Genomic DNA, 21,642 nt, shown 5'->3' on the forward strand with positions numbered 1-21,642 from the left:
TGGCGGAGGAAGAAGGAAAAGTCTGTCGCTCATGAACCAGAACCAGTGGGACCGACGGGTGATTCTTGGGGAAAGGAAAAGGGCGCTTGCATCTCTAGAAGAAATTCCCAAACATTATGACCGTCCAAGAATGAAGGATCTCATTACCTGAGCAGAGGTGAGCCTCCACGTCAACCTGGGCGGACAGGAACACCATTGATTGCGCCCCTGCTCCTGTCAGGCATCTGAGAAATCCTTTATATCATCATCACATTTAACCGTTGTTACAACAGCCCCACGAGGTAGAGATTATTACAATTCTCACTTGAAAGGAAGGCCGAGGACCAGAAGGCGAAGTAACTCGCTCACGGCTCAAGAGGCAGAAGCTAGTCTGGGACTGGGGCGATTCCCACTGCGTAGGTGTTTGTGCGGATAGAACAGGGCAGTTTCTACACTGTTTGGAGACGCTCCTGACCGACCGTACTACCTCTTTGAGTGTGTTGTAAGCAGTAGTCTCTCCTCCCTCACAAATTTTCCACCAAATTTCGAGGGCTCCGGACCTCCAAGAACCGGGGTGAGTAGACCAGGGCCGTCGCACTCCCTTGCAGCTGGGGTCCGCGAGCGCGGGGTGGGGTCTGCAGGGTGGGCGGAGGGCTGGCAGGGCCCGCGCGCGGTGCGCAGAGCTGGGCGGTGAGGGGGCGGCGCCCGGAGGTCCGCGGGGTGGGGCGCCGCCTGCAGGGGGCGCTGGCGGAGGCTCCGGGTGGAGACAATCGCGCCGAGCTGCGGCCGCAGCCAGAGCGGGAGCCCGAGCGGCGCGGCGCGGCGCAGAGCTGGGGCTGAGCGGGGCCGGCCGAGCGGGGCCGGGCGGGAGCCATGGGCCGCTAGGGCCCGGCCGAGCCCCGCGATGCCGCCGCCGAGTGGCCCCAGCGTCCTCGCGCGGCTGCTGCCGCTGCTGGGGCTGCTGCTCGGCGGCGCCTCCCGGGCTCCCGGCAAGTCGCCGCCGGAGCCCCCCAGCCCGCAGGGTGAGTCTCGGCCAGGAGGGGCAGCGATCGCGGGCCTGCGCCCCCTCGATCGGGCCCCCGCCCGCCAGCCCCCTCTTCGCGGCGCTCGTGAATTGGGGGTACTCTGTTCCCTGGGTTTGGGTGGGGGGGAGCCCGGAGACTTCGGGTCGGCGCTTACGGGGGAGAGGAGGGAGGGAGAGGGCGACTGCCGGGGCGGGGGTCTTGGGGAGACACAATGGGGAGAGCGGGGGTCCCCGGGCTCCGCGCCGCCGCCCCCTCTCGCCTTGTTTTTCTCTCTCCGGGTCCGCGAGGCGCTGCTGCCTGAGCCATTGTCTACCGAAGACACCCGCCCAGGGGCGGGCTGGGGCGGGCGCCCGCTCCGCAGCCCCCTGCGGGTTCCTCGCTCCCGACCCGGGCTGGGTGGGGGCGCCAGCACCGGCTGCCACCTTGGACCCGGACGGGGGCTGGGCGCCTTGAGCAGGGCTGGAAGGGGGGAGGGGGAGTGGGTGAGGCGGTGGGCGGATTGACTGCTCGAATGGGGTTCTTCGCCCTGGAGCTTGACAGCCCCCGGCCGGCCCCCCGGGTTCAGAATTGGGGGTGTACCGAAGAAACGCTGTCGGCCCTTGAGGGGGGAGGGGCTGCAGTTTGGGGGGTTCTGGAAAAAGGGGTACGTGGTGATTCCCAGCCAAAGCGCATGGCAGGGCTGTGGTGGCGGAGCCATGCTGAGCTGCCTAGCTGGCTGTGGGCTGTGCCGGCTGGGAGGGCAGGTGCCTGGGTCCCCGTCCAGCAGACCTCCGGCTGCTCCTATCCCAGCCCATCCCCGGTCACCCCCTCCTCATCTAACCTTTGGGTAGCCGTGAAGCAGAGCCTCCGGGCGCCTCACGGGCCCAGGTGGGTGTGTGAGGTGGGGGCGGGGGAGGCTCTTGCAGCGGGAGAGGGTGGGAGAGCTAGACTCTGGCTCCTGGGTTCTCGCGGGGGCCTCCGCCCACTCCAGCCCTGCGCCCACCACCCCAGCTACCGTTCCCTCTGTCGCCTCTGGGCCCCATCCCTGCCTGAAACTGTGCTCTCCACTCCTCTCCACCAAGGAGCTGACAGGAAAACCAGGGTGGGGGGGTGTCTGGTTGAGGGAAGTGGGGTCCGGATGAAGGGAGGGGGTCGGATTTCCTCCTGGAATGAGGCAGAGCTGAAGCCTGGAGAGGCGGATACAGTATGGAATGTCAGGCTTGAGAAATGGGGAAGGCTCACCTCCGGCCTCAGTCTTCCCTGCTCTCTGCAGGAGGAGAGGAGGCTTTGATGGGTAGAAAAGGGCCCTGGTTTCTCAAAAAGCTTTTCCTTCAAGTCCTGTTCTCCAGGGGAGGGGGTCCAGAGAATTAGCTGAAGTGGAGCCAGGAGACAGGGCTCTCCCAGGCCCCTGGCTGAGAGCCCAGGTCGAGGGGAAGGGGACAAAAATCTGAGGGGCACCTGCCTACCCCTTCCCACTGACATGTCCTTTGGGCCTACCTGCCCACCCCGTGTTGTTCCTTAGGCCCCCTCCCCTCTTTTGAGGCTCTGGCCCTTGAACCCCAAGCATTCCTTCAAATGACCGTATTCCAGACTCCTGGGTCCCCTCTTTCCAGCTGCTCCCTCCAGCTGCTCCTCGCCGGGGTAGGGGTGGGGAGTAGCCAGGCCTCTCTAGCTTCTCAGAATTCCTCCTGGGTAGTGGGGGAGGAGGGGCAGGAAGATTGCCAGCTCCTGGGAAAACCAGAGAGTAGGAAAGAATCAAGTGTGTGCACCCACCCTGCCAAGTTGGGCTTTGGCCTGGGAGGGGTGAGGGAGGTGGGTTCAAGCGAACAGCTGGATGGGATGCCAGGGCCAGGCGTGGCGCTGGCCTCGGGGCTGGAAGCTTGAGATGAGACACCTGTCTCCATTGAGTGTCAGGCTCCACGCATGAGGCCCCCCGCCCCACGCAGGGACCACCCCATGCCCTGCTGCCCCAGGCTCTTCTTTCTGTACCTGGACTCCCCCAGGTTTGTGTCCCCACCTGCCTCCCGGCCCTGCACTGAGGCCTCTGTACCTTTCTAGGCATGGACACCTACTCCCATCATGAGCAGCAAGGTAGGGGTGAGCCAGGTTCTTGAGGGAGGGGCCATGCTGAGTGGGAAGAAGTAGATGGTGCTGTGGATCAGAGAGGCTGCCTGGGGAAACCCCTGAGAACAACTCTAGGCCTGGTCCCTGCCTGGTCACCCCATCTGAGCTCAGGACACCTGCACACCCATCCTGGCCAAGCTCTCCGGGGGCTGGGAGCAGAGACAGCTGGACTTCCCTTCCCAGGCCTCTCCACACCAGTTTCCCTTGGGCCTGGGTCGGCCCCCCCAGATCTCCTTCCCCTTGCCGGGGCCCCAGCTCTCTGCCCATCTCCTGGGAGGAATGAGGGCGTTGCCATGGTGACTGACTTGTAGCTGACCAGCTGGGAGGGGGCAGGCAGTCCCTGTGAGGGGGAGGGGTCAGGAGGTACTTGTTCAGGCTTAGGGGTTGGGGTGAGTCCCTAAATCTGAAAGGAAACAGGCTTGAGCAAAGGATTCTGGGAAAAGGATGAATAAGGGGAAAGACCAGCTCCCTAGTGTCCCCTTCTTTTCTTCAGAACCAAAGCTCTGACCCAGCCCCCCTTGCAACCCTTCTCATTGGCTGAATTCTGACCTCTCTCCTCTCCATCCGTAGACCCTTGGTCTCCTCTTATTCCTCCTTTCTCAGCCCTCTTCTCTCTTCTCTCTCCCCTCCCTGACACCAGCCCCATGGGGTCCAGTGGTTAAGAATTTGGGTCTAGGGACACCTGGGTGGCTCAGTCCTTTGGGCATTTGCCTTCGGCTCAGGTCATGATCCTGGGGTCCTGGGACTGAGCCCCGCATCAGGCTCCCTGCTCGGTGGGGAACTTGCTTCCCCTTCTCTCTCTGCCTGTGGTTTCCACTGCTTATGCAAGCTGTCTCTCTCTCTCTCTCTCTGTCTGCCAAATAAATAAAATCTTAAAAAAATAATAATAATTTGGGTTTAGAGGCAGACTCCCAGGTCTGGATCCCATCTCCCCCCGCCACCCCACCGAACCCCCGGCCAGCAGCAGTGCGAATATCTAAACTCTGAGCCTCAGCTGCTTTATCTGCAAAATGGGCTTCAGAACATATTTTATGGGGTCTAATGCATCATTGACTGTAAGACGCACCATTATTTCATGTGCCAGGAAGAAAAGAAAAAAAAAAAAATACTGCCAATCCTGATGATGATATCCTCAGTGAGAAGCATATTCTGAGTTCAAAAATGTAAAAATGCGGGAAAGTGCGTGAGTGAGACTTGAAATATGGTAGTAGCACCACCTGTCTCATAGGCTGATGTGGGGTTTAAAAGAGGGCGCTAGCAGTGCTGACTCTTCCAGAGTCTTGTCTAGCCTGGGCCGCAAAGCCGCTCCCAACCCACCGCCTCCTACTCCTACGATCTCGGGACTCCCCCCGCCCCTTCTCTTTCCCACCCCCCATCCCTCCTCACTCTCCTCACCCCATCTTGTCCACAGAGATCCTGATCAAGGTGCAGGTATATGTGAGCGGGGAGCTGGTGCCCTTGGCCCGGGCCTCCGTGGATGTGTTTGGGAACCGGATGCTGCTGGCCGCTGGCACCACGGACTCGGAGGGCGTGGCCATACTGCCCCTCAGTTACCGCTTGGGCACCTGGGTGCTGGTCACTGCTGCCCGCCCTGGCTTCCTCACCAACTCTGTGCCCTGGCGTGTTGACAAGCTGCCCTGTGAGTGCAGGGGCAGGCGGAGGGGGGCGGGCAGCAGCTGACCCCATCAGCCCCTTCCCAAAATAGCCCTTGGGGGTGGAGGGGGCAGGCTCTCCAGCAGCTGCTGCCCGGACTGGGGTACGCAGAGGGGGCTGAAGGAGGATGAAGTCACTTGGATTCGGATGGAGGGAGTGCCCGGCCCTGGGTTTGGGGGGGGTGGGAGGGCTTTTTCTGGAGCTGATGGGCCACCCCTCCCACAGTGTATGCTTCAGTCAGCCTCTACCTGCTCCCCGAGCGGCCGGCCACCCTCATCCTGTATGAGGACCTGGTGCACATCCTTTTGGGCTCTCCTGGTAAGGCTCCTCTTTAACCCCCCAACTCATGCCCGCCCCTCTTCCTTCCCTCTGACCTGGGTACAGAGAGCTCCACTCTTCTATGTATGAGTGCTGTGTGCCCTTGAGCAAGTCACCTAACCTCTCTGAGCCTTAGTTTGTTCATCTGTAAGATATGGATATTATCTATAATATCATCAATTGGAGCTATATCATAAAATTGAAGTAAGGATTAAATATCAAGTATGAAAAAACAGCACGGAAGGTGGTCAATAAATGTTTTTGTTATTGGGGCTTCTCGTGGTTTCTATTCTCCCTCTACTCCTACCATTAGCATTCCTGTTCCCTGCCACCTGTTTCATCAGTGGATCTACACATACTACTTGTGCACCTACTGGGTGCCTGGCAATGTTAGAAGACCACGGGAGGGTCATTCCATAGGAACTGAGCAATTCTCAAGTGCAAGGCCTAGACCAACACCACAGTATCTGCTCACGGCTCCAGTCTCACCAAACCAATCCTTAACCGCGCCAGGCATTGTGTCTGGTGCTGGGGAACAATGGGAAGGAAGAACAGACCCACTCCCTGTCTTATGGAGTTCACGGACAAGTAAGACGACAGACAAACACGTCGCTACCAACCCTGAACTAATTATAAGGCAGGCGGAACAGTGGAGTAGAGGGCAGCGGGCTTCAGCACGGAGACAAGCCTGACCTGTGAGTGTAGCAGGGCGAGAGAATTTGGGGAAGGGAGCTACAGGACCTTGTGGGCTCAAGAATTAAAGGGTGGCACAGACCCCTGCACTGGAGAGGAATCAAGATGCAGGGGGGAGAAGGGTGCAGCGGGGCGCCTGACTGGCTCTGCAGGAGGGGTGCCTGGTTCAGACTGGTTGATCTGGCTGGTACTAGGGAGTCATGGTGGGCTTGGGAGAGAGAGAACCTGCCTCCCCAATTTATATTCTTAGCTTGAGTCCTTGTCTCCAAGGAGCTCGTTGGCCTGTCTTCATCTCCCTGGTCCTGAACCAGAGGCTTCTAAACTGTCCTTGGAGGTTTCTACAATGCCAAGTGAGGGGTGCGGGGCTGGCTCAGTCAGTAGAGTGTGCAACTCTTGATCTCGTGAGTTCAAGTGCCACTTTGGGGCATGGAGCCTACTTTCAAAAGTAATAGTAAATAAATAATAAAATAAAAGGCCAAATAATCCTTTTGTGGCCCCTGGCTTACGACGGTCCCATGGCTCCCATGGCTTTCAGAGTAGAGCCTCGAGTCCTTCACAAAGCTGACCACACCCTGTGGGGTCTGCCACTTAGTCACCCGTGTCCGTGGACCAGCCCGCTGCCCTGTGCCTTTGGGCCTTTCTCTCCTCCGTTCTCTTGGAGGTCCCTTTGCACCTTCCTTCCTGTGGGAGTCTTATTCATCCTTATCCTGCAAGACTCCATTGGAAACCACCTGGGTGGCTCAGTGGGTTAAAGCCTCTGCCTTTGGCTTAGGTCGTGATCCCAAGGTGGCTTAGGTCGTGATCCCAGGGTCTTGGGATCGAGCCCTGCATGGGGCTCTCTGCTCGGTGGGGAGCCTGCTTCCCTTCCTCTCTCTGACAGCCTCTCTGCCTCCTTGTGATCTCTTGCTCTGTCAAATAAGTAAATAATCTTAAAAAAAAAAAAAAAAGACTCCATTGGGCCTTCCCCAGCTGGGTGGGCCAAGTGCACTTGGCGCCCCACCATTTTAATAACAAGTTAGGATGGAAAAGTGCTGAGAAGATGGGCCAGCACCACACTTCCTGGGTTTCCGTCAGGCTCCAGGACTGTGACCTTGGGCAAGTCACTCAACTCTGGCCTCCATTTCTTCGTGTATACAACAAGGTCGATAATGAAAGCACCTACTTTAGGGCCTTTGTACTAATTACAGGGATTAACACAGGAAGACTTAGATGGTGCCCAGCGTATCTTAAAGCTTAATACATGTTAGCTACGACCATATTGTATTAGAATTTTGTTTATATGCCCCCTCCACTCCAAGACAGACAGACACACACATTCACACATAAAACCTAAGCTGTGTAATACAGGAGCCACTAGCAACATGTGGCTATTTAAATAAATTAAAAGTAACATTAATTTTTTTAAAGATTTTATTTATTTGACAGAGCGAGAGAGAGACGAGCAGGAGGAGTTGAGGGAGGGAGAAGCAGGTTCCCTGCTGAACAAGGAACCTGACATGGGGCTTGATCCCAGGACCCTGGGATCATGACCTGAGCCGAAGGCAGATGCTTAATGACTGAGCCACCTAGGCACCCCCAAATTCATTAAATTTTGAAAAATTATAAATAAATCCAGTGTCTGAGTCGCACTCGCCCCCTTTCAAGTGCTTAATAGCCATGGGTGTCTAGTGGGTACTTAAATGGGCAGCACAGAGAGAGAACATTTCCATGCAACACAGCAGGAAGTTCTGACGTCCCAGAAGGGACAGCCCTGCACAAGACTGTGAACTTGAAAGCAGGGAACTGAGGACTATGTCTTATTCATCTTTGTATCTCCAGCACCTAACACAGTGCCCGCCACACAGCTGGCAACAGTCATTGTTTGAGGACCCAAACCTCATCATTTTATAGATTATTGAGGAAATGGTGTTTCAGAGAGAGCAAGTAATTTGCTCAGGGTCACATAGCCAGGACTAGATTTCAGGTCCAAGTCCTTTTTCCATGTTAACATTCTATGAATGCAGTTCTCTCCCCGAGTCACCAAGCTCCCTGACCTTCCCAAGTGGCCTGACCCAGTGACCCCGTTCTCCTCAAAGACCTGCTTTCTGCTCTGGTCCCTGGGCAAGCCACAGCAGCCCCCTTCTCCATCCAGGTGCCCGCTCCCAGCCCTGGGTGCAGTTCCAGCGCCGGGCTGCCCGCCTGCCTGTCAGCTCCACCTACAGCCAGCTCTGGGCCTCCCTCACACCTGCCAGCACCCAGCAGGAAATGCGCGCTTTTCCTACCTTCCTGGGCACTGAGGCCTCCAGTTCAGGTAGGCTGGGTGTCCGGCACGGAAGGGACGTTTCCCCCATCCCACCCCCAGGATTTAGCTCTCAGCCCCTGTGTCTCCTTTCCCCCAGGCAATGGTTCCTGGCTAGAGCTGATGCCACTGGCTGCTGTGAGCGTGCATCTGCTGACGGGCAATGGAACAGAAGTGCCGCTCTCGGGCCCCATTCACCTGTCCCTGCCTGTGCCCTCCGAGCCTCGCGCCCTGACTGCTGGCACCAGCATTCCAGCCTGGAGGTTTGACCCCAAGAGTGGTGAGTGCCTCAAGGGGCTGTGGCTGCTGGAGTTTGGGGAAAGCATGTAGGACGTAGATTGGCGGGGGGGGGGGGGGGGCATTGGGTTTTATGAAACTCCTGCCTCTTCCAGGGCTGTGGGTACGCAACGGCACTGGTGTGATCCGGAAGGAAGGCCGGCAGCTCTACTGGACCTTTGTCTCCCCTCAGCTGGGGTACTGGGCAGCTGCCATGGCTTCCCCCACCGCTGGTGAGAGACAGGGGGATGGCTGGGACCAGGAGCCGTGGGGGAAAGGGAGGCTGGGAGTGTGTGGACTCCTGAAGGAAGAGCAGTCACAGAGAGCTAACCCCTTGCCTGGCACAGGACTGGTCACCATCACATCAGGCATCCAGGACATTGGCACCTATCACACCATCTTCCTGCTCACCATCCTAGCAGCCCTGGCCCTGCTGGTGCTCATTCTGCTGTGTCTGCTCATCTACTACTGCCGGTGAGTGCCTCGCCCCTGCGCTCCCTCACCCCCACCCCCACCCCCAGCCTCTGCTCATCCCCTGCACCCTGAGGCCTACCTTCTGCCTGGGGTGGGGCTGGGTGCTAGGCCCAAAGAGGCATGAAGTACAATTCCAGTCTTCAAGGCACTGACAAGGCACCCAAGAGACTGGGGGCTGAAGTAGGGGGAGAGGAGGCAGGACCTACAGGCCAGGCCCCTCCAGAGGACCCCTGGCTGGACGTGCTCCTCCCAGGCTCTCACAGCACCTCCTGCATGTGAAGGAGTGCAGCTCCCTTCAGGGGGGCTGGCCCTCCCACAGACACTCAAGGCTCTTTCCACAAACCTCTCCCAAGCCCTATCCAGCTGCCCCAACATTTCTCCCTGGGTCCCAGCCATTCTTCTCATCCCTCCAACACTGTCCATCCCTCATCTTGCCACTGCGGAGTTAGGAAGCTGCTCAGGCCTCCCTACCCTTTCCTGAAGTCCTGGGTCGCTCCCCCCCCACCCCAAACACCTTCCAGGAGGCGCTGCCTGAAGCCGAGGCAACAGCATCGCAAACTGCAGCTGTCCGGGCCCTCCGACGGTAACAAACGAGACCAGGCCACCTCGATGTCCCAGCTCCATCTCATATGTGGCGGACCCCTGGAGCCCGCCCCATCGGGGGACCCTGAGGCCCCGCCCCCAGGCCCCCTGCACTCAGCCTTCTCCAGCTCCCGAGACTTGGCCTCCTCCCGGGATGACTTCTTCCGCGCCAAGCCGCGCTCTGCCAGCCGTCCGGCAGCCGAGCCTGGAGGCTCCCGCGGGGGCGAGGGCGCGGGGCTCAAGGGCGCCCGCTCCGTCGAGGGTCCCGGCGGGTTGGAGCCAGGCCTGGAGGAGTACCGGCGGGGAGCCTCGGCGACCCCGGCCTTCCTGCAGGAGCCGCCCTCGCCGCCGCCGCCGCCCTTCGAGCACTACCTGGGCCACAAGGGGGCGGCCGAAAGCAAGCCCCCCGACTTCCTGCTGTCGCAGTCGGTGGACCAGCTGGCGCGGCCGCCGTCGCTCAGCCAGGCGGGGCAGCTCATCTTCTGCGGCTCTATCGACCATCTCAAGGACAGTGTCTACCGCAACGTGATGCCCACCCTGGTGATCCCCGCGCACTACGTGCGCCTCAGCGGCGAGGCGGGCGCCGCGGGGGCGGGCGACGAGCCAGCCCCGCCGGAGGGCACCGGCTCCGGCCCCGCGCGCCCTTTCCCCCCAGCCGACCCCCAGCGCCCGCTGCTGCAGGGCCACTCGGGCGCGGGCGGCGAGGGCGGCGGCGGTGGTGGTGGTGGCAGCGGCGGCGGCGGCGAGGCCTGGGGGGGCGGGCGCTCGGCGCCGGTCAGCGGCTCGGTCACCATCCCGGTGCTGTTCAACGAGTCCACCATGGCGCAGCTCAACGGGGAGCTGCAGGCGCTGACCGAGAAGAAGCTGCTCGAACTGGGCGTGAAGCCTCACCCGCGCGCCTGGTTCGTGTCCCTGGACGGGCGCTCCAACTCGCAGGTGCGCCACTCCTACATCGACCTGCAGGCGGGCGGGGGCGGCCGCAGCACCGACGCCAGCCTGGACTCGGGCGTCGACGTGCACGAGGCAAGGCCCGCGCGCCGGCGGCCCCTGCGCGAGGAGCGGGAGCGCGCGCCCCCGGCCGCGCCGCCCCCGCCGCCCGCGCCCCCGCGCCTGGCTCTCAGCGAGGACACGGAGCCGAGCAGCAGCGAGAGCCGCACGGGCCTCTGCTCGCCCGAGGACAACTCGCTGACGCCGCTGCTGGACGAAGTGGCGGCGCCCGAGGGCCGGGCGGCCACTGTACCCCGAGGTCGGGGCCGCAGCCGCGGGGACAGTTCCCGCAGCAGCGCGAGCGAGCTGCGGCGCGACTCGCTCACCAGCCCGGAGGACGAGCTGGGGGCGGAGGTGGGCGACGAGGCGGGCGACAAGAAGAGCCCGTGGCAGCGGCGGGAGGAGCGGCCGCTCATGGTGTTCAACGTCAAGTAGGGCCCCCGCCCGGCCTGGCAACGCCTCCCCCACGTCGGCCCCCACCCCCTCCGCCCGGGCCTGCCCCCAGGGTACGCGCCCAGGGGAGCAGCGGGGGCCCTCGCTCTTAGCCCCCCAGACCACCCCTTCCCCCGCCTGGAGAGGGGCCCAGGGGGCTGCGGAGCTGTCCAGTGGTATGTGCTGGGTAATGTCTCGGGAGGGACCCATGTTGGCCTCGGAGAGGGAGGTGGGAGGGGTCCAGACCCCCATTGGGAGTTGCTGGGGAAGGAGGGCTGGAGGGTGGGGAAGCAGTGCCTGTATAAACGTGGCTGTACATAGAAAGATCTATTGTGGGAAAGCAGGAGGGGCGACCGGGCCTCAGCTGCTCGTGTGAGGGCTGGGAAGGGGCCTTCTCTGAGGACCCTCCGGGAGGGGAGGGGGTGCTGCCTGCTGACTAGCCCACCTTTGGGCTAGGATGTCACAGGGCTGGTGGCTGGGGCGGCTCTGGGGATTAGGGGATGTGATGGGATTGCTGTGGGTAACGGCAAATATAAAACTGGTGAGATGAACTGCGTGTGTATCTTTCTGTGAGGTTAGGGGCTTTTGCTCAGAGGGGGGCGGGCAGGGTGGTCAAATCAGACACTGTTAAGAAAGTGAACAAACTTTACTGCAGCACATACACACACGCACGCCTGTGGATAGTGAAGAGCACCTGGCCACAGGGTCCACGGAAATTGGGGCAGGGGATGGCAGCATGTTACATGGCTTTCGCCATAGCCCCCCTTGAGACAGGGAAGGCCTTAGATTGAGGCCCCGACTCCCATGATGGGGGTGGGGCATCAGAATGGGGGACTCTAGGAGAATTTGGTGGGGGAGAGGTGCTGGGGAGGCCTGAGCAGTGGGGACCCTCTGAGCAGGGTCCCGAGGGCTGCAGACTGTCTTCAGTCCTTAATGTCGCCTCACAGCAGCTGTCTCGGGGCTGGGTCCCTCAGTGGCATGTCCCAGCGCAGGCTCTCCCTCCGCAGGCACTTGGTGCCCTTGGCCCCACAACGGAAGCCTGCCGGGCAGCAGTGACGCTGATCTGCACAGCAGACACCCTGACAGCCAGGGGGAGGGCAGGGAGTCAGAGTCGGATATAGTGGGACCTGGCTCCCATGAACGACCCTGGCTTCCACAGAAAGCCAGTCCCCGGCCGGGGGAAGGGGGGTGGCACTCACCTGGCGATAGGGACAGCAGGCCCAGCCCCCTCGGCTGTCTCGACAGCAGGTCTGGTTATCGTGGCAAAAGTGCCCTGCCCCACACTCCACGTTTCCCACAGCCACCCGAGAGCCATGGGCCAGGCGGGCAGCCAGGTGGGCCGAGTCCGCCTCCTTCTCGCAGGATCGGGCTTTCACGTTGCACGTGTACCCAGCCGGGCAGCAGTGCTGGCGGTCCTCACAGCACACAGCCTGCGAGGGACAGGGTGGCCTTCACGTCCGCCCCCCCCACTTCCCAGCCCCCACGGAGGACTCGGTTCCCCTGTCCAGGGCAGGCAGGTGGGCACTCACGTGAGGCAACTGGCAGCAGGCCCAGCCCCCACTCAGGCTGGGGCAGCAGGTCTGCCCCACGGGGCAGCTGGTGTGCTGGTCACAGCCCATGTCTCTGCGGTGAGACAGGGAGGCCTGGCGGGCAGGCATCTTCTCCAATCCAGTCACCGTCTTGCTTCCCTTCTGACAGTGGCCCTCGGCCAAGCACGTGTAGCCATGGGGGCAGCAATGCTTGTGGTCTGAGCAGCAGACAGCCTGGGGGGGCGGGGGGCAGCATACGATGGCCTGGGAAGCTGCTTTGTGGGACAGAAGCTGAGCCCTTGCCTACCCCGACGCCCTCTCCTGCTCACAGCTCCTCCAGCTGGGAATGAACCTGACCGAGCCGGTGGGCCAGCTGCAGACCAGGCAGAGGACTGAAGAGCAAAGCAACAGGAGTCTGACCACCTGCCCAGGCCAAGACACCGGTGTTTCCCCCCTCCGCCACCCGCTCCATACTCTCTCCCCCCTCCCACACACCTCTGGGGCAGGACAGCAGCCCCACTCCCCAGATGCCAGTCGACAGCAGGTACTGGAGGAGGGACAGCTGGTGATGTTATCACAGGGGACATCGTTCTCCACCGCCTGGGGGATTGGCAGGCGAAGGTGGGCTGGGGTCCGCACCACCCAGGGCATCTGGCGAGCCTTCTGTTCACAGGTGCCCTTCGCTGTGTCACATTTAAACCCAGCTGGGCAGCAGTGTACGTGGTCTTCACAGCACACAGCCTAGGGTGGGTGGACAGGGGACAGTGGGCACAGGGGCCTTGCTGGCTGCCGCTTCCTGCTCAGCCCAGCCCACCCAGCACTCCTGCATACCTGGGCGAAAGGGCAGCAGCCCCAGGCCCCCGACTGCAGGCGGCAGCAGGTGTAGCCATCTGGGCAGCTCACCTCCATGTCACATTTCACTTCCTGCACTGTGAGAAAGCCACAGGGGACAGGTCAGCAGTGGCGTGGGGGAGCCTTGAGAAACCCCACCCTTGGCCGGCTCCACAGCCAGAACGAACGCTAAGGATGGACAATATACTGAGACCACCCACCCCAAGCAGTGACACGAAGGCAATGACGAGTGTGGAGGAAAAGGGGTTGTACATGCCCTGTCCCCTCCATGCGGCCCTCCGTCCCCCACCCCTGCCTGTGTTCCTGGAACAATTTGGTGGAGAGTTCCTGCACACGGAGCCGCTGCGATGGGGTCAGCAGCCTGCGTCTGGTACCTGCATTTGCGGGCAGCTTGGTGAGGAGGTCCATAGCGTTCTCCTTGGAGAGGCACTTATTCTGGACTAGGTCGCACACAGTGTCCTGGGGGCAACAGTGCAGGTGGTCCGAGCAACAGATGGCCTGCGGGGTGGGAGGGCGGTCCAATATCCTCCAGGGCTCAGGGAGCAGCCCAGTGACAGTGGACGCTGCCCCAATCCCCCACTAGGGGGCGGCATGAGTCCTCAGCAGCCAGGCTCTAACCCGCCTGCCAGCCCGCCCCACCCCAGGGGGAGTCCTTTGGAGGTAGGTGTCCCAGCCAGGTGGCTGTGGGCACGCAGCCCCTCACTCACATTAGGCATCGGGCAGCAGCCATAATTCCCACTGGGCAGCTGGCAGCAGGTAGAACCATCAGGACACTGGGACTGTCCATCTGGGCATAAGATCACTGCAAGGGGAGAGAGGTGGGCGGTGAGGAACTCTTCCCCAGGCTGGGAGCCGCGAGAGGCCTTACCTCCTTTCCAACATGCACCCTCGACGCTCCCACCTCCTTACCTGCCCCACTACTCCTCTGTGCAGGGATCTTCTTTGCTAGGGGGTGGGAGCCTGTAGCCGTGAGGCAGCGGGCATGAGCCAGGTCGCAGGATGTCCCATGGGGACAGCAGTGCACCTTGTCTTCGCAGCAAGAAGCCTGCCGAGAGAAGCTTCCAACTCTTTCTTTGCCCCCTCCAGCCCGCTGCTCTGCCCTGACTTCTCCCTCCACCCCCTATCTTCCCAGACCTGTACCTGGGGCATGGGGCAGCAGCCCCAGGAGCCATCTCGCATAGTGCAGCACGTGGAGGAGTTGGGGCATTCGAACCGGCTGTCAGGGCACTGGATGGCACCCAAGGGGTTGGTATCTATGGATAGGACGACCCAGGATCCCGTCAACCCAGTTAGCGAAGGCCATCGTCCCCATTACCTGCTGACACCCCGGCCTGCAGGCCCAGCTGAAGGGGGCTGGTGGTCCCACACTAGGGCTCGGCGCTCTCCCAGGCACCCCTAACCCACTCTCCCCACCAGCCAGTCCTTGCCTTAGCAGTATGGCCCAAGGCCCGACTAGGCTGCCCTGGAACCAGCCCAGCTTGACCTCTCTCCACCCTCCCAAAGCTTGGCCTGGGGCCTGGAGTCTGGCATTCTCTCTCCTGCTCCTTCCTAGCCTCGCGCTCTTCCTCCGTCCCGAGCAAAGGGGTTGCTTAGTACAGATGCCACAGGAATGAGGGCACAAGGGCAGGAACCAGGTCGCCCAGCTGGCTGGATTCCTGGGCTGACCAGCCTCCACCAGCGGCCCATCTGCCTGCCCTCCACCTCCACCCCTACCACACCTGATCTCTGGAAGCAGGACCGCCCGTCGGCGCTGCAGTGGTAGCCCCGAGGGCAGCAGTGGTGGCCATCAGCGCAGGACACGGCCTGTGGGACACAGAGACACCCATGCTGGCTCAGCTTTTACCTGGGGTGAGTCGGGGGAGAGTCCAAACACAGACCTGAGCCCCTCCGTTGAGCCCATGGCACCCTCACCTCTGGGAACGGGCAGCAGCTGGAGGTCCCAGAGACGGTGAGGAGGCAGGAGTAGCCAGGAGAGCAGTGGGCATCTACCCGGCAGGGGCGCCCCAGCTGCCCGCTCAGCACTGTGGGCCACTGGCCCTGGAAAGTGAGAGATAACAAAATGAAGGACCCAAGCCCGGCCTCTTCCTCTGGCCGCGCTGAGATGCCCCTTCGGGAGATCCCAGCCAGCTCTTGCCTGGGCCGCAGGGCGCTCACCAGAACAGAATGGCAGCAACTGTAGCTCGCTCCTCCTGGGTCCAGGCAGCAGGCCCCAGGGCAGAACTGACCACCTGGGCACTGTGTTCCAGCCACCAGCCCTGCCACTAAGGCCACCCAGCTCACCACGGTCCACATGGTCTGCCTGCAAAATACCAAGAGGCATTTGGCAACGAGCTGAAGCCCATGCGACCCTGGATTCGGGGGCCAGTCACTCCCCCAGGTGCAGGCCAGATACCACCCGAGCCTCCTGATCCAGGCAGGAAGAGAGATGTGGGGCCCGAGATTCAGTTTCCTGTGTGTGTGTTCACTTGTGCACCCACGCGTGGACAGTGATGAGCACGGACACAAGGATGGGTGTCAGTCTGCGTCCTCAAAATGTGGCCAAATGCCTCAGTCTCTGCGGGTGAGTGTGTAAAGATGCAGGTGTGTGAAAGGAGAATTTGCGGGTTTTGTGGGTCTGGTCTGTAGGGATATGGGTCACCTCCATGGAGTGGGTGAGGTCTCAGGAGCCATGGCAGGACTGTGGTGGGGAGCAAAGGGGGAGTCCCCCTTGAAAAAAACACAGGGTTGCACTTCCCTCCCCAGCTGATGCTGTGTTCACACCTGCCAAGGCCTGTTGGGGGGAAGGGGTGTCACATGATGACATGGGAAATCATGGGGTTGAGAAAGTTGTGAAAAGGGAAGTGTGGTAGCCAGTGGAATCTGGGCTACCGTCCCCAGAGGCCAGCCACACCTGCCCCCCAACCGTCCCCAAACCACCCAGGGAAGGGGTGCACAGGCTGGGACAGCCTTTGAGACACCTGTGTTCTCAGGGCCCCCCAATACCACCAGACCCTTTCAGATTCCCCAGACATACCACCCCAACCCCTGCCCAAACTCTGCCTCTCCCCCTACCTGGAAGCCGAAACTCAGCAGTACGGGGAGAGGACCACATAAGCCCACCCCGCCGCACCAGCAGAAGGAACCGATTATGAAGCTCTGTGGGGAGTAGTCTCTCACTTCTTAAATGACTCTTCCCCAACTCACACAGACTCACTAGTTCAATGGGAAGGGCCCAGGAGATGTCACCCTGCCTGGTAATGTTTGTGGAGCTTCTCCTGGCCCAATTACAATCCTATTTTCTTCCTTCCTTGCAACAATCATCCAAAGTAGTCATAATACATTTACTTTTCAAAGGAGGAAACTGAGGCTCAGAGAAGGAACATCGCATGTCATATATCCAGTCATGGAGATGACAGGCTTTGAGGGCTGCAAAGCATACTGGACCTGGGTTCATGTGACAAAGTGGCACCATGGACAGTGCCAGGGAACAGACCCCAGACCTGGGGGGAGAGTAGAGGCCTGGGGTCCAAGCAGAGGTGGGATACAGAACCATTTTCTGAGCAGGTAGACAAGGGAGGACAGAAACGAGAAGCTCGGGGGCTGCAGGGATACTGCACTTGGGTGCTAGTCCTCAAATCACCACCACTGATGGTGAGAGCCTCAGAAGTTGCTGTCTCTGGGGCTCAGTTCCCCCATGAGTCTCTGTGTGGACACTGACACTAAGTGTGGTGAGGACTTACACCCACCCAGTCACTAGCATCCTTCTCTCCCTCACCTGGCTCTCTTCAGTGACCCATTCTCAGCTCAGACCATTACCAGGAGGCCCCCGACTGGCTGACCCTGGACCTTGGCCCCTTTCACCCTCCCCTTTAAACCCACAGCTCCCAGGCAAGGCTGGTCCCACCTGCTTCTTGGGAGTCAAACCTCAACCCTCCAGAGGCTGTCCCACTGTCCTGGGTTGGCCCCGAAGGGGTGCCTATCTGCACAAATCTGGGTCCACAGGGCACCCTAGTAACATTTATGCATACTTTCCTGTCATTGGTGTCCTAAGGCTAGGGAGTATAGCGTGTGCTTCTAGTAAATAGCTAAGTACAGACGCACACCCACTTGGGACCAAGGAAGAAGGGACCCAATTCCTCTCAGTGGGGTTCTGAGCGGCGGCCTCTCTCACTCTCGCCCCACAATGCCACAGTAGAGAGAGGGACAGAAGCCTCAAGCCCCCAGCTCTGCCATCTCCCACTAGGTGGCAGCCCCCAACTCCGAGTGTCAGAAGAGAGATTCCCAAAAGGTGAACGAACTCAACTGCGAGTGAGCAGGAAAAGTGGCAGGGAGAGGCGGAAGTTGGCTGGTCCCACCCCCCACGAGAGGAAGTAAGGGAGAGCCAGACACAACCCAGGCGTTCGGTCACTACTCCCAAGCCCCTGCTGCCTTGGAGGAGGGCAGGGTCTCCAGCGCACTCGCAGCCGTCTGAGCTCCGGGACCAGAGCGGGCGCCTCTCTCGCTCCCAGGCATCCCGGGGACCACCCACCACCACCACCCGCAGCAGCACCTGGGCCGGCGCGAAGCCGGCTCAAGAATGGAGTGGTCCCTGCTTTGGGAGAAGGGGTTGCAGCTTCCGGGGACGCTGGAGAGGGAGACAGCCGCCTTCTATTGGGGGGGGGGGGTCACTGCAATCACTGCTTACTTCCCTCCACCCCACCCCGTAAGACTGCCTCCAGTGCCATCGGAAACCCCCAAAGGAGCTTCCCTAAGCCAGCCTTCTCTTGCCTCCCGGCAGGAACTCCGAAAGAACCTCAAGCCCTCAAGTCCGCCCGGCCGGACCCCTGGAAGAAGCGAGAGGTCTGCGCGGTTGCCCTCCTTACCTGCGACCGGCTCCGCGCTCGCTGGGTAGCCGCGGCCGGGGAAGCTCACGGACTAGGGCCTGGCAGCGCGATGGCCCGCCCACCTCCGTTTCCATTGGCCAGGTGTCCGGGCTGTGGCGCTCCTACTGGCTACTGGTCGACGTAGAGGCGGGGCCAGCCTGGAAAGCCGTGCTTTTTTTCTTACTCAATTCTCTTTCCTCCCTCCCTTCGTCTCCCTTCCCACCCTCCCCCCTCTTTTTTTTACGGGATCATGTGATTGGAGAATCATGTGATGTCCTGGCCCGGCTCAGCCAGGCTGCGGGCGCCGGATAGAGTTTGCCCGAGATGGGGCATCGCTTATCCAAGGACCGTGACGGACAAGGCAGCTGCCCCTTCCAGGGCGCCTTCCAGGGCGTTCACGGGATGTCTGCTTCTGGATTAGGGACATTCGTGCACCCTGTTTCTACTCTGTTCAACAAACTCAGAATACAGGCTGGGCAGCCAGACCCCGTACGGGTTGAAGGAGGGTCGCGAGGGCAAGAATAGCTCTCGGGCGCGTTCCTCAGGGTGCTCATAGCGGGGTGTGAGTGGGTGGAGAGATGAGACAAGCTCACATTAAATCTAATTTAAGGTGCAAGGTCGTGTGCCAGGTGTTACGGACGTGTGTGTGTAGGTCAGAAGTGATAGGTTGGCTCTGGGCAGGGGGGAAAATATTTAATTCCACCTTAAGGGCACCTTTTTTCTTCAAGATTTTATTTATTTATTTGAGAAGGAGCATGAGCGGCAGGAGGGGAGAGGCAGAGGGAAAAACAGACTCCCCGCTGAGCAGGGAGCCCCACTCGGGCCTTGATCCCAGGACCCCGAGATCATGACCTGAGCCAAAGGCAGATGCTCAACTGACTGAGCCACCCAGGCGCCCCTTAAGATCACCTTTTTTTTTTTTTTAAGATTTTATTTATTTATTTGACAGAGAGAGATCACAGTAGACAGAGAGGCAGGCAGAGAGAGAGAGAGGGAAGCAGGCTCCTCGCCGAGCAGAGAGCCCGATGCGGGACTCGATCCCAGGACCCTGAGATCATAACCTGAGCCGAAGGCAGCGGCTTAACCCACTGAGCCACCCAGGCGCCCTAAGATCACCTTTTTGAGCCGAATCTGGGAGGATATTAACTGGCAGGTGGAGAAGGGTTGGAGAAATGCCCGGACAGGGGGTGTTGGGAAGAGTATTCCGAAACCAGATGGGAAGAGCAGCCTTGGGCAGGGATTAAATGCCATGTTCAACATAGTGGGCTTAAGGAGCTGTTGGGTGCCTGACACAAGGCTGTGCTGGGGAGTAGGTGTATAGTGGAAGTGGCTTCCTCCTTTGAGTCAGCCCTGCCTTCCAGGAATAGACATGACCGGTGAGGAGAGAACCGTGGGGCACAGACCGGATTGGCCAGGAACAAGAGCCAGGCTGCTTGGTGCCAAAGGGCCCTGCTCTGGCCAAAATGATAGATGCACCAGGAGGGAGGAGAGCCCCAGAGAAAGCGTGGTGCCAGCCCTGGGAGGACAGGCAGTGTTTGGTTATACTGAGTGGCTGGAGAGTATTGCGGGCTCAACAAAGAGCTGGAGCTGAGGGGAAACCTGGGGGAGAAGACAAACAGCCTAATTCAGGGGTGAGGGCACTCTGTGTTTGGCAGCGGTGCTCAGCCTTGGGCTAGAGAGGGCATGGAGAATGCGTGAGGCTCCTACCCGGGGACATTTGTGCAGTTTCCCTCCTGTGTATCCTGACACAAGGGGGTCCAGGCTATGCCTCCCTTACCAGAGCACGTGCCCTCATACTTATCATGAAATGTTAGGGTAATCAGTAAATAAGTCTATTCATCACAACTACACAGAGCCAAATAATAAATAAAATAAATGCGGGAGATAAAACTGGAGTGACTAAAACAAGTATCACGGAAAGTATCCTTAAAGGGTGATTTGCCCACCAGGGACATTTGGCAATGAGCAGAGATAGCCTGGGTTGTCACAACTAGGGCGAGGTGCTACCCGCCTCCAGTGGGCACAGGCCAGGGAGGCTGCTATATCCCACAACACAAAGAGGGTCCCCACGACAAAATGTGAGTTGTCCTGTCCCTGTGAAAGAGCTCAATGTTTCCTTCACACAGCTTCTTTTCTCTTATTTCATATGTAAATATATATATAGAACTCTGCACCCAACAGGGGGCTTGAACTCAGGACTGTCCCTCTCGCTCTCGCCAGCAAGAACACCCGGAGACACGGAGTGACAAGCCTGCGAATCTTTATTGTTCTCTCCTTACCCGGATGTTTACCCCTATTTGTATCCCCTCTCCTCCCATCAGCAGACTGTACATGTGAAAGGAAGCCTGATAGCATGATAAAAAGCACGCAGTGTCCTCGGGCTACCTGTTCTGGGCATAGCCAATCATCTTTCAGGTGGTGCGCACGTCCTCTGTCTGGCAGCAGGCGCAAGCGCTATGTTGTCTGCTATGTACGTAGCTGCCCCCGACACACGACCCTAAGATCGAGAGTTGTGTGCCAGCCAGGGGCCTCAGGTATTTCAGCTATTTTAAATTAATATTATCTGATTTCCAAGCAACAATCGGTTAAAGAAAGATCAGGGGATGTGTGCATTGAAGTTTCTAGAAGCAGTCACTTAGAGTTTAGCAAGGATTAAAAGTATTTAATGGAAAAAAATGCAAAAGGCAGACTGAAGAACCTAGAAGTGCAACATCCTGGGTACATGGGGTAGGGGCAAACAGTCCTGGATGAATCCATGGGCCTTGTAGGCTTCACTCTCAAGGAACAAGGTAATAGTCTAGGTGTGAGCCCAAGCTTTAGAAAAATCTGAATCATATGCGGTTACTCTGATTACTATGACAAAGAAATATTAAATGTATTTATTAAGCAAAATTTATTTCCTTGTCAAATGAATGCAGTGAAATTCCACTTTAGTTGAGAGGGTACAGTTCCCCGAGGACTACAGAACATCTCTCACATTCCTCAAGAAACACTCCAGTGTCCTCAAACTCTCCAGTTTAGGAATCTCTCTCCCTCTGCTTTTTCCTTTTAAGGAGTTTGCATCGTTTTTTAAAATAGTACTAAAAAGAAGCAAACTTCAGAGTCACAAATAAATATGACATCAAAGGTCCATCTCCATCCCCATTTGCCCCATTCCTTGAGCCCTCCCAGCCCCCTTTGGCCAGGCCTTGTGTTTTTAAATTTTGATGAAATCAATTGACTGTAAATGTGAGGGTTTATTTCTGGACTCTCAGTTCTATTCCATTGATCCATATGTCTGTCCTTATGCCAGTATGACATTGTCTTGATTACTATAGTTTTGTAGAAAGTTTTGAAACTGGAAGAAGAGGGGTCCTTCGATTTCTTTTTTCAAAATTGTTTGGGCTATTTTGGGTCCCTCAAATTTCTATATGAATTTTAGGATCAGTTTCTCCAAAGGTGACAGCTGAAATTTTGGTAGGGAATGCACTGAATTTACAGGTCAATTTGGGGTGTGTTGCCAGCATAACGGTTTAAATCTCCCCATCCATGAACATGGGATGTCTTTACATTAATTTATTAGTTTGACATTTGCCAAGTATTCTATGCTATAGATGTTACATAGTTTACTTAACCAGTCT

At 59.0% G+C, this 21,642-nt stretch overlaps 2 protein-coding genes across 2 annotated transcripts; one reads left to right on the top strand and one right to left on the bottom strand.

Moving 5' to 3' along the window:
* Window positions 1-773: 773 nt before the first annotated feature.
* Window positions 774-11,345, top strand: FAM171A2 (family with sequence similarity 171 member A2). Its single transcript, XM_059148675.1, has 8 exons — window positions 774-1,001; window positions 4,519-4,746; window positions 4,986-5,078; window positions 7,903-8,061; window positions 8,150-8,329; window positions 8,442-8,558; window positions 8,673-8,799; window positions 9,321-11,345. The coding sequence occupies exons 1-8, from the start codon at window positions 884-886 to the stop codon at window positions 10,801-10,803; spliced, it is 2,505 nt and encodes an 834-aa protein (XP_059004658.1). The 5' UTR covers window positions 774-883; the 3' UTR covers window positions 10,804-11,345.
* Window positions 11,346-11,431: 86 nt separating this feature from the next.
* Window positions 11,432-18,176, bottom strand: GRN (granulin precursor). Its single transcript, XM_059148676.1, has 13 exons — window positions 18,023-18,176; window positions 15,336-15,480; window positions 15,093-15,218; window positions 14,900-14,984; window positions 14,322-14,434; window positions 14,091-14,226; window positions 13,889-13,983; window positions 13,556-13,679; window positions 13,161-13,258; window positions 12,825-13,070; window positions 12,330-12,563; window positions 12,000-12,230; window positions 11,432-11,879 (listed from the first exon to the last, which is right to left on the bottom strand). Exons 1-13 carry the CDS (start codon window positions 18,115-18,117, stop codon window positions 11,742-11,744), a joined length of 1,866 nt encoding a protein of 621 aa, XP_059004659.1. The 5' UTR covers window positions 18,118-18,176; the 3' UTR covers window positions 11,432-11,741.
* Between the last annotated feature and the right edge of the window lie 3,466 nt (window positions 18,177-21,642).

Source organism: Mustela lutreola, chromosome 15 (assembly GCF_030435805.1).
Source record: "Mustela lutreola isolate mMusLut2 chromosome 15, mMusLut2.pri, whole genome shotgun sequence".
NCBI lineage: Eukaryota > Metazoa > Chordata > Mammalia > Carnivora > Mustelidae > Mustela > Mustela lutreola.